We start from the raw sequence: 11738 nt of genomic DNA, 5'->3' as shown, positions 1-11738 counted from the left end.
TTTAGATTTTCAATGGAATTTTGAACCTCATATTAATTTGAGAAGAATAGATATCTCTACAATATTCAACCTTCTAATCCATAAAATGGCATATCTCAACCTTTACATAGTTATTTTTTTAATTATTTTAATAACATTTTATGCTTTCTTTGTAGGGACTTTGAAATCTTTTATTTAATTTACTTCTACCACTTTGATATTTTTGGAAAAATTTTATACATATTTTTTAAAAAATAAATTGTAATTGTTCATAGGAATAAAATTGATTTGTTTATGAGCCATGTATCCAACAACATTATCTGATAATCGATATCATGACTCTTGGATATTATAGCATTCACAATAATATTATTCATTTGAAATGACTTACCATGGTATTATCTACAAGTAAACTGTTAGTCTTTATTTCCTACATCTTATAGTACCTGGCTTGGATACCCCAGTGGCATAGCGGTTAAAAGCTACAGTTGATAACTGAAAGGTCCGCAGTTCAAATCCAATGGGTCCTCCTCGGAAACTTTATGGGGCAGTTGTCCTCTGTCCTACAGGGTCAATGAGTTGAAATCGACTCGACAGCAATGGGTTTGGTTTATAATGCCTGGGTGGTGCAAAAGTTTTATACTCCAGAAGGTTGGTTATTCAAACCAACCAAGTGGTACCGTGAAAGAAAGGCCTGGTGATCTACTTATGTAACAATTGCAGCCACAAAAACACTATGGAGCTCAGTTCTACTGTATATCACATGGGGTAGCCATGGGTCAAAATTGACTCGAGGACAAAAGTTTTCCCTTTTAAAATAATAGCTACCCTACATTGAATAAGAAACCCTGGTGGTGTAGTGGTTAAGTGCTACAGCTGCTAACCAAAGGGTCAGCAGTTTGAATCCACCCGGTGTTCCTTGGAAACTCTATGGGGCAGTTCAACTCTGTCTTATAGGGTAGCTGTGAGTTGGAATCAACACCATGGCACTGGGTTTGATTTTTTGTTTTTTTTTTTTGGTAGATTGAAAAAGCAGTTCTCAGGAGTGGGAACAAAGCAGAAGAAACACTCTTGACAATGAAGCAGTGACCACACATTGAAGAAGGAAGAAATTCTGCTTACACATGCACCACGAGAAAGGTCTCAGGAAAGGAAATAGAATCCTGGTAAGGGTTAACTTTAACCAGCTGGTGAGCATAATAATTTCCATACATTATCTTTTTTATTTTCATGATAGTTTTATAAATAATGGAGCTCAGAAATTCCAACACTTTTCATATGAGTTTTATACGCACCAAAATCCCAGTGCAAAATTTATGTCCTTTATGAGAGTTCACACTCTCGGTTAACAGTGAAACAAAGAAAAGGGTTCAAGAGCTTTGCTAGGCTTGTACGTCTGAATTCCCATTAAGATAACTCACTGTTCTTCTATGATATAACCTCCAGAGTGCTTCTACTTTTCTTCCTGTTGATATAAAGAATTGAAAATGTGTTTTTCTGATTTGGTGCCTTAATCTCTGTATCCACTGCCCAAATGATCCCTCAGTACCGTTCTTTGTCAAATTTCAAAGCCATGACATAATTCTTTAACATTTGCTTTTAAGCATCTTCATTTTACAGAAACTGGTGCTTATTTCCAGCCCTCACTCACGGATTTCTCTAGGCATGGGAAGTATAGGCTCTTATGTCCGGTATACTCATTTCTATGTGTCAAAATATCCTGTATACTCAAAAATTAGTATCTGATAGTCATTGGAAGGGCACAGTCATGAACAGTGTGTTTTTAAAAATGCTTAGTCATCATAGACACTTAAAAACTCATCTCAATCCACACATACATGGTGGTTACTACATGGTGTCTTTCTTTTCAGAAATGACTTATCTCCTGGGAATTGCAATCCAGAGTCTCATAATCTTGCCTAGACAGATTCCTCATCCTTTATGTGTTTAGACGATTTAATCAGTGTTTTTTTCCTTTGTACACACCTTGACTGGTCCAAGATAGCCAGAGATAGATTGGCATGGCTTAGTGTGTTGGCAGGGACATGCCTCCTCTCATAGTAGAAAGGAGATGGATTTTACAACTTTCTTAACAAATTAAGAAAATACTTGTTATGGTATAGGATCCAAAGTTTGTCAAATGTTCCCCATATTTTAACCTCTGGAAAAGAGCAAGTGGTACAGGTTTCTCTAGATGTCAAAAGTAAATGCCCCTCTGCCTCTGTAGACATTCAGTAATGCCTTACAGTGGCAGCAGTAATACAGGATCATTTATCCTAGCTTACTATCTTTCCCACCACCTTTCTAAAAGCATTCTTCATGTCCTTATTCCTGAGGCTGAAAATGAGGGGGCCGAGGAAAGGAGTAATAACAGTGTAAGGGACAGCTATGAGTGTGTCATCTCCCCACGAACCCTCTGGCTTCAAGTAAACAATAGATGCAAAACCAAAATGGATTATCACCACTGTGAGGTGGGAGACACAGGTGGAAAATGCCTTCTGCTTGCCCTCAGCTGAAGGGATCCTTAGGACAGTGGAAAGTATGAAGACATAAGTGAGGGTAATGAATAGGAAAGTACCCAGCAAACCCAATACTGAGATCAATGTTACCACAAATTCTGTGAGGTTGCTGTCTAAGCAGGACAATCTCACCACTGCACGCATATGGCAGAAGAAGTGTTTGACAAGGTTGGGACTGCAGAAAAAGTCTCTGAATATCAATGCTGTCTCTATCAGAGATACAAAGAAGCCTCCAGCCCAAGCAGAGGCCACAAGTTCCCCACATAGGATGTGGGTCATAAGCAGTGGATACCTGAGAGGGTTGCAGATGGCCAGAAAGCGATCATACCCCATTACAGTGAGTATGATGCAGTTAGTGCCCCCAAGTCCTAAGAAGAAATACATCTGTAAGCCACAACCTATGACCGAGATGTTTCTGTTCTTGGCCAATAAATCTGCCAGCATTTTGGGGATGATGCTCAATGTGTAGCAAGTCTCAGAAAAGGAGAGTGCACTCAGGAAGATGTACATAGGGGTGTGGAGGGCTCTGTCCACCCAGGTTAGGCTCATGATGGTCAGATTACCCATGAGGGTGAGAAGGTAAAGGCAAAAGAAGACCACAAATAATAATATCTGTGCATCTGGGTAAAGAGAAAAACCAATGAGGGTGAATTCTTTCACTATTGTCTGGTTGATCTGCATAGTTTGAATGTCTTCAATCTGAAAGAAACAACAAATAAACCTTCAACTCTCCATTACTCTTGGATACCATCAAATAGAAATTTTGGTGTTATTAAGACAAATCATTAGAGAATTTCATTACCAATTGATTTTTAATTAATTTAGCAAAGCACCATGTTTAGGTAGGTGATGTGTTTTCCTTCATTAATTTCTTCATTTTCTCAGCAACATATTACCGATTATGTACTAAGTGCCAGAAAGGATTCTATGGCCAATTTCTAAAAAGATTGTGTTGACTGGTAATGTAACAAGGGAAAAACACCGCAAATTAAATCTAGGTGAAGGAGATTCAGGTGCACTCAGAGAGTCAGATTTGGTTCAGATTCTGAACCTGAAAAAACTACTGATTGGATAATAGACCGAGTCAGGATGGGAAACAGCAATATCCAAAAAAATACATGGTTCTGAAATATCTACTGAGTGAAAGTTGAAAGTTTATTTCCTAGTAATTTTGGAGTCTAGTTTGGACAATAGTTTATAATCCTTAGGGAAGCCCAAAGAGATTATCTTTCCTGGAAAAGACATTTAGATTCTCAAATGGAAAGGAAAGTTAAGAATATGCTTCCTTACCCCTAATCTGAGGAGCAGCAAAGAAGAAAGCTAGGACACATCAGGACCGTTAGGATTAATAGTGATTAATTAGGGTATGTGATGGCATTTGGTAAACAGATTTTTATGCAAGTGTAGTGCAGGTGACAATTGAGATTTTAACTATTTCTTCAATGTCAAGATAAGTATCCTAATAAATGATACTTAGTCACTCTATGAATCCTGTAATAATTCTACGTCAGATTTAGTGTCATCCTCCTCTGATTTCTACAGCATGTTCCATGTCCCTCAGCCTTGAATTATATTGAGCCATTACTTTTCCTGCCCCTATGCCAACACATTTAATAATTAGCATTTTATAAACTCTACGTATTGACAAATTCTTTCACATTTTTATTGATTTTACTATTTTTGGCATTTTTTTTTTTTTATGAAGTGCACAGAACAGCCTCAAGTGTGTACGGCAGCTGTGTTTATTTTACAAATAATATAATTGTTTCTAGGAAGCCACGTATTTGCAACTAAAACCAAATTGTTTTGACTTTAATTGTACTTTGTACTTGTCTAAACTTCTTCCTTAAGGAAGATTATGAATCATCTATTTCTGTATTTCCCAGGGTGGTAATATAGACAATTTTAAAAAGGTAATAATGTTCAATGAATTTTGGACTGATGGGCCTATAATCAAAAATAGTACTTATTCTAAAAAGCATTTCTGTTTCACTTTGTTATTCAGTAAAGTACAGCGTGTTGTTTTTGAGCATGGAGATGAAAAAATTTTCTACTCTAATTAAGTTTAGTTCAGGCCAAAAGTAAGTAGTCTCACAGCAGACTCTAGCTGGTTACAAGGAGTCAGAGGAATCAGTAGGAAAGTCGCCTAAATTACTAGTATTTCATAAATAATCTACACAACCAATGGACTCCACTTTAAGGGTCCCATTTGATTCTTTTGGCCTCTTAGGCCTGAGAAGATCCTAATTCTTTAATAGTCAAACACCCCACCCCTAATATTTTCTCATTTCCTATCAACCCTTTCTCTTTTCCAGTTACCTTCTTCCTCCCACTGCATCCACACTTTATTATATGTGAATAATCATAATTTGGAAACACAAATTACAATCCACTGACAAAAAAATTACACATTCTCCTCAAAGTCAAAGAGAAACGATGATTTCTGAGAAAATATATAATTTTATCCTGAGGATCCTTTCTTTTTATAGTGACAGTTAATTATGAGGAGAGGGCAGCCGACCTGTTCAGAATAGTTTCCTACCTTCTGTACTTTATCAGTGCTCCAAAGCCCGTTCACTTCCACAGTAATATTCTCCCACAAAACAGTCTTCATAATGTTGGACTCATGCTTTGCTATCTACTCAAAAGAGACAGAGATTGAAATAGTATGAAAAAAAACTCATCTAAGAGTCTGGATTCTTCACAGAATCACCGCTACTTCAGTGTGTTTGAGAAAGTTCCTGCACTTTCTAGTTCTGAGTTTCCCTAGCTGGGAAGTGAGGAAGAGGGTCCAGAGCTCATGCCAGCTTCAGATTTTTATGGCTCTAGATCTTTGAGACTTGAGTTGTGAGGCTGGGCCATATGTGCTGTGATCGTTCCTCCATATCTACTAAATGACAATGGTTTAGAAACTTTCCTCCTCCCAGTTTAAAAATATTGTCTGTTTATCATCAGGTCCTGAGGTTCCTCAACTCTAGAGGTTTGGTTCTAGTTAAGAGATCATAGGGGATTTCCTTTCTCCTCATCAGAGGGAGCAGAGAACTTTCTTATCCAACTTTGTAATTGGCTCTCATTAGTTAACAACTCTTTGTATAATATGTGACATTCTAAACTTTTCTAGGAATCTCTGGGGATTTAAATCTCACAGAGTTCATATCCTATCTATTAGCAAGGCTTCCTGCTACTACTTAAGTTTTGTTTCAGTATGGAGGGGGTGATTGGGAAGCTGCATTCCTCGTACTCTTTCAGTTCACTTCCTGTTCACCAGCAACGTGTTTACCCTTTCACTCTAATCACTGATTTCTTTCTTGGGAATTTAAAAAGGACCTACATATTGTCAGGATTGCAACCAACATTGCAAAACAATTTTGTATAAATTGTTGAGAGAGAAACTAATTTGCTCTGTAAAGTTTCACCTAAAGCATAATCAGAAAAGAAAGAAAAAAGGCCTACAGTGTAGTTAAGATCGCACAAAATACTGTGGGAAAACTCAGAAAGTATAAGAAATGATATCTTCTCACAATGGGTTTATACCTTGGTGGAGGAAAGAAGAAGGCACCCATGAAATGTGAATTATACTTCAGTGTTTTGAGAACTAAAACAATGACCAATCAGTAAAGGTAAGACAAAAAACAACTGGAATCCTGTAGCCTAAGAAGATTCCATAGAGGAGGGGTATTGGAAAGTGCTTTCAAAAATAAGCAGGGTTGGGATTCCTGTTCCTGGTATGACATAATATCTTGTGGCAGTCCAATACTTCCAATTATGTAAGTATTAGAAAATATTAATTAAATATATTTCAAAAGTATCAACTATATATTAGGACAATGATATCTTTAAAACACACTTAAGCAAAGAACACGTAAACTATATATATGGATGGGAAATAAGCTCTTGAAGAGATGCTCAACATTTTTGTCATTCCCACCCAATGCTGCCAAGATGATTTGACTCATAAGCAACTCTATAAGACAGAGTGGAACTGTCCTATAGGATTTCCAAGGCTGTAAGTCTTTATGGAAGCCAATTGTCACATCTTTCTCCTGTGGAGCAGCTGGTGGCTTTGAACTGCCAACCTTCTGTTTATCAGCTCAGCACTTTAACCACTCTACCATCAGTGCTCCCCATCAGTCATCAGGAAATACAAATACAAAACACAGTGTGATTCTACTGCACAGTTATTAGTATGTCTAATTCTATACTAGTGAATAAACTAGTCTAATGACAATACTAGTGTTGGTGAACATGTCAAAGAACTAACTCTGATACACTGCTTGTAGGAAAGTAAAAACAGATATAATCCCTTTGGAAAACAGTTTATCTATTTCTTTAAAAGTTTATTGTATTGTGATAGAAGCACAAGATAGTTTGAACTCACTTTTCCCTGCTCCTTAGCTCTAACTGCAACTATATAACCTGGAAATAATTCAACAGACCATAAGGACTTTGAAAGGTTTAAAAATGAAGATGAATTGGCTAGAAACCTCAGGACTTGAAGAACAATACCACAGTGAGCTCCCTCTGTTTTCTTTGTATCCTCCATGTATCCCAGACTGGAGATCCTTGCAGTCTGCAACCTGGAACCATCAACAGGAATAGATTAAAAAAAAAAAAAAAAAGGAAATGGAGAGGAAAAACCTACTCTCTCTGGCTAGAGAACCAAGAAACGGTAAGTCCTGCTGGGACTTAACAGGGAGACCTGTGCCTAACAGCAGCGGAACCCTGATCTGACTGCAGTTGCAGCATCAGCAGCACTCTGGTGCCAAGTCGTATCCACCTAACAGAAGACATCGATGCCTCATCCACCAACAGCAGTGTTGCCAGCATAGGCAGGGTTGGAAAACCTATCCCTTCTCTCACACCCACCAGCGTTATTGATCTGCCTGTGGCAGTGTCACCAGTAGAACTTGAGGTGGGAGCAATCCAGCCTCAACCTCACAGCAACTAGCAGTAGCAGCGTGATCATTCCAGCAGAGTCAGGGCCTAACCTCGACCCAGTACTGGTAGATAGTGGCCAGTCTGCCCCTTAGAGGCAAAGCCGTTGAAGCCAGGGAAGGCCACCAGAACCTACAAGCGAAATGTAAAAAAGGCAAATGGCTGCTAAAATAGAAGATTTAAATAAGATCAAGAGTCTCCTTTCATAATATCCAAAAAGGTCCAGGACACAATTGGAAGTCACCTGCTACACCAAGAATCAGCAAAATCTCAACTTAATGAGAAATAGCAGTCAAGTAATGCTGATACTGAGTGAATCGGATATTAGAACTGTTCGGCAAATACTTGAAAGCAGCCATCATAAACTTCATTCAAAAAGCAATTAGGAATACCTTTGACTCATACAAAATAGAAAACAGAAAGAAAAAAAAAGAAATATAAGTTATAAAAATTACCAAAAGGAAACGATAGAAGTGAAAAATATAATAGCAAAAAAAAAAAAATTATTGCAGAAAAGGGTCAATAGCAGAGCGGAAATGATAGAACTGGAATCCAGATTAGTAGAATTTATTCAGTCTGAACAGTGAGAAAATGGACTGAGAAAAATAAATAAATACAGAGTTTGAGGGACCTGTTCTAACAGAATTAACATTTGTATCTCTGGAATCCCTGAAAAGGAGGAAAAATATTGGGCTAAGTACTTGGAGAGATAATTAATTGAAGAATATTTCCTGAGTTTGGCAAAAGACATAAACCTACAAATTCAAGAAGGTGAGAAAACCTCTACTAGTATACAACTCAAATTCATGAGGAGGTGAAACCAAGATGGTGGAATAGACAAATGCTTCCGGCTAGCCCACTTTACAACATAGTATACTTATGACAAGCTAGGAGCCCTCAGCATCAAAGACAAGCTTAGAAAACAAACTGAGGGGCAGGGGGAGGAAGAGACAATTCAGAGGCAGAGAGCAGTCACCAGGCCTGAATCATGGACAGCCCTCAGGCACCATTCCTGGAGCAGCAGTGGTGGGCTGGTACTAGCATTAGGCCACAGTTTCCTCAGGGAGAAGCAACCAGTGACACAGCCTACTCACAGCTCCGGTACCAGAGAGGAAAGGCAATCTTGGAAAAAGCTAAGTACTTGCATATATTTCACCACATCCCGCCACCCCCAAGCCGGCTTCAGTGCCTGAATTCCCTGGGCCTGAGACAGGCACTGTTGAGCACCTAGAACCATCCTCCCAGACTTAAAAGAAAAGTTTAAAATTTGCAATCAGGGAAAAAGATAATTTGCCAGCTCCACTAACTGGGGAAGCTCAGGACAGAAGCAGCTCCTGCCCAAGCATAAATGTCCGTGGACTTTGAGCACCTTTCCCCTCTGCACAGACATGTTTGGACCCATTTCAGGAGAACAGGCTCCTGTTGGCAGATTCCAACCATTTCAGCTGTTCGGTGGAGAGGTGGGTGTTTGATGTTTGACATTGCTTTGCCTATTAAACAGGGTCTTCACCGCCCCACATCAGGGACCTAAGGACAGGTAGCTCCATTCAGGTCACCCATCCACCTGTGACAGGGCTCCAAGGATAACTGGTACCTCCCAGCCCTTACAACCAAAAACATTGGGTACCCATGTTCCATCTGCAGAACCCACCCACCTGCACGCTCTAGGGAACAGGGACACACTTTCCTCAGAGACACTCAGGCGTTGTTTCTCAGCCCCCTGCCTTGTTCAGAATGTGACCCTTGCTGCAATCAGATACCGGTACATATATCAATCACCTCTGCCCCTCTAAGACTGTAGGACATAGCCCATACCACACACTTGATGATCAGCTACCTGGACACTTGAGCTGAATTCATGCAAGAAAACTGAATGGACTTCTAGACTGATATACCTGAAAACAGCTCTAGCCATCTGGGGACAGGACGTCAGAGCTCCAAGGGTGAAAATAATCAAACTAGCTCACTCAAGCAATCCACTTGGGCATATCAAAACAAAACAAAACAAGAGGCTACAACACAGTGATCAAACATAAACTAATACAATAACTTATAGATAGCTCAGAGACAACAGTCAATATCAAGTCATGTAAAGAAACAGACCATGATCACCACAACAAGTTCTCAAAAAAAGAATCCAGGCATCTTCTATAAGAAAGTGCATTCCTGGAATTACCAGAGACAGAATAAAAAAGATTAATATACAGAACCCTTCAAGACATCAGGAAGGAATTGAGGCAATACGTAGAACAAGACAAGGAACACATGCATAAATCAACTGAAGAAATTAGAAAGATAATTCAGGAACATAATGAAAAATTTAATAAGCTGGAAAAATCCATAGACAGACAGCAATCAAAAATTCAGAAGATTAACAATAAAATTACAGAAGTACACAACTCAATAGAAAGTTAGAGGAGCAGAATTGAGCAAGTAGAAGCCAGAATTTCTGAACTTGAAGATAAATCACTTGGCACTAATATATTTGAAGAAAAATCAGATAAAAGAATTTTAAAAAATGAAGAAAACTTAAGAATCTTGTGGGACTCTATCAAGAGAAATAACCTACGAGTGACTGGAGTACCAGGACACGGAGGGATAACAGAAAATACAGACAGAGTTGTTGAAAATTTGCTGGCAGAAAACTTCCCTGATATCATGAAAAATGAGAAGATATCTATCCAAGATGCTCATCCAACTCCACATAAGGTAGATGTTAAAAGAAAGTCACCAGGACATATTATAACCAAACTTGCCAAAACCAAAGATAAAGAGAGAATTTTAAGAGCAGCGAGGGATAAACAAAAGTCACCTACAAAGGAGAGCCAATAAGAATAAGCTCGGACTACTCGGCAGAAAACATGCAGGCAAGAAGGCATTGGGATGACATATTTAAAAAATTAAAGGAAAAAAATTGCCAGCCAAGAATCATATATCCAGCAAAACTGTCTCTTAAATATGAAGGTGAAATCAGGACATTTCCAGATAAACAGAAGTTTAGGGAATTCATAATATCCAAACCAAAACTACAAGAAATACTAAAGGTTGTTCTTCGGTTAGAAAATCAAGAATACCAGGTATCAAACCCAAGACTAGAACACTGGGCAGAGTAATCAGAAGTCAACCCAGACAGGGAAATAAAAAAAAAAAAAGCAAGATAAAAAAAAAAAACCTCAAAAGAAGGTAGCTGCGATGTTATATAAAATAAGACAACATTAAAACAATAAAGAGGGACTAAAAAATGTAATCATAGATCTTCCATGTGAAGAGGAAGATACAGTGATAAAAAATAAAATTTAGGTTTAAATTTAGAAAAATAAGGGTAAATAATAAGGTAACCACAAAGGAGACAAACTAACCTACACATCAAAATAAAATACAAAAAAAAATAGAGACTCAGCAGAAACAAAATCAACAACAACAAATATGAGGAAAGGACAATAAATAAAGATAATCTACTCAGCACATAAAATTAAGGGGGAAAAAGAAACTGTCAACAACACACAAAAAAAGACATCAAAATGATAGCACTAAATTCATATCTATTCATAATTACGCTGAATGTAAATGAACTAAATGCACCAATAAAGAGACAGAGAGTGGCAGAATGGGTTAAAAAACACAATCCGTCTATGTGCTGCCTACAAGAGACACACCTTAGACTTAGAGACACAAACAAACTAAAACTCAAAGGATGGAAGAAAATATATCAAGCAAACAACAATCAAAAAAGAGCAGCACTGGCAATATTAATTTCTGACAAAATAGACTTTAAAGTTAAATCCATCATAAAGGATAAGGAAGGACACTATATAATGATTAAAGGGACAATATACCAAGAAGATATAACCAGATTAAATATTTATGCACCCAATGACAGGGCTGCAAGGTACATAGAACAAACTGTATCAGCATTGAAAAATGAGATAGACAGCTCCACAATAATAGTAGGAGACTTCAACACACCACTTTCTGTGAAGGACAGGACATCCGGAAAGAAGCTCAATAAAGACAATGAAGATCTAAATGTCACAATCAATCAACTTGACCTCATAGACATATACAGATCACTCCACCCAAAAGCAACCAAGTATACTTTCTTTTCTAGTGCACATGGAACATTCTCTAGAATAGGCCACATATTAGGTCATAAAGCAAGCCTTCGCAGAATCCAAAACATTGAAATATTACAAGCATCTTCTCCGACCATAAGGCCATAAAAGTGGAAATCAATTACAGAAAAAGCAGGGAAAACAAATCAAATACTTGGAAACTGAACAATACCCTTCTCAAGAAAAGATTGGA

General features: G+C 38.0%; 1 protein-coding gene across 1 annotated transcript; it reads right to left on the bottom strand.

Moving 5' to 3' along the window:
* Positions 1–2255: 2255 nt before the first annotated feature.
* Positions 2256–3206, bottom strand: LOC126071510 (olfactory receptor 10X1-like). Its single transcript, XM_049875696.1, has one exon. The coding sequence runs from the start codon at positions 3177–3179 to the stop codon at positions 2256–2258; it is 924 nt and encodes a 307-aa protein (XP_049731653.1). The 5' UTR covers positions 3180–3206.
* Positions 3207–11738: the final 8532 nt, after the last annotated feature.

The sequence above is a fragment of the Elephas maximus genome, chromosome 3, assembly GCF_024166365.1.
Source record: "Elephas maximus indicus isolate mEleMax1 chromosome 3, mEleMax1 primary haplotype, whole genome shotgun sequence".
NCBI classification, from domain to species: Eukaryota; Metazoa; Chordata; class Mammalia; order Proboscidea; family Elephantidae; genus Elephas; species Elephas maximus.
This window is presented reverse-complemented; position numbering and strand designations above follow the sequence as displayed.

Excerpts from the sequence above, each read along its gene's own strand:
- LOC126071510 (XM_049875696.1), bottom strand. The coding sequence starts at position 3,179 with ATGCAGATCAACCAGACAATAGTGAAAGAATTCACCCTCATTGGTTTT.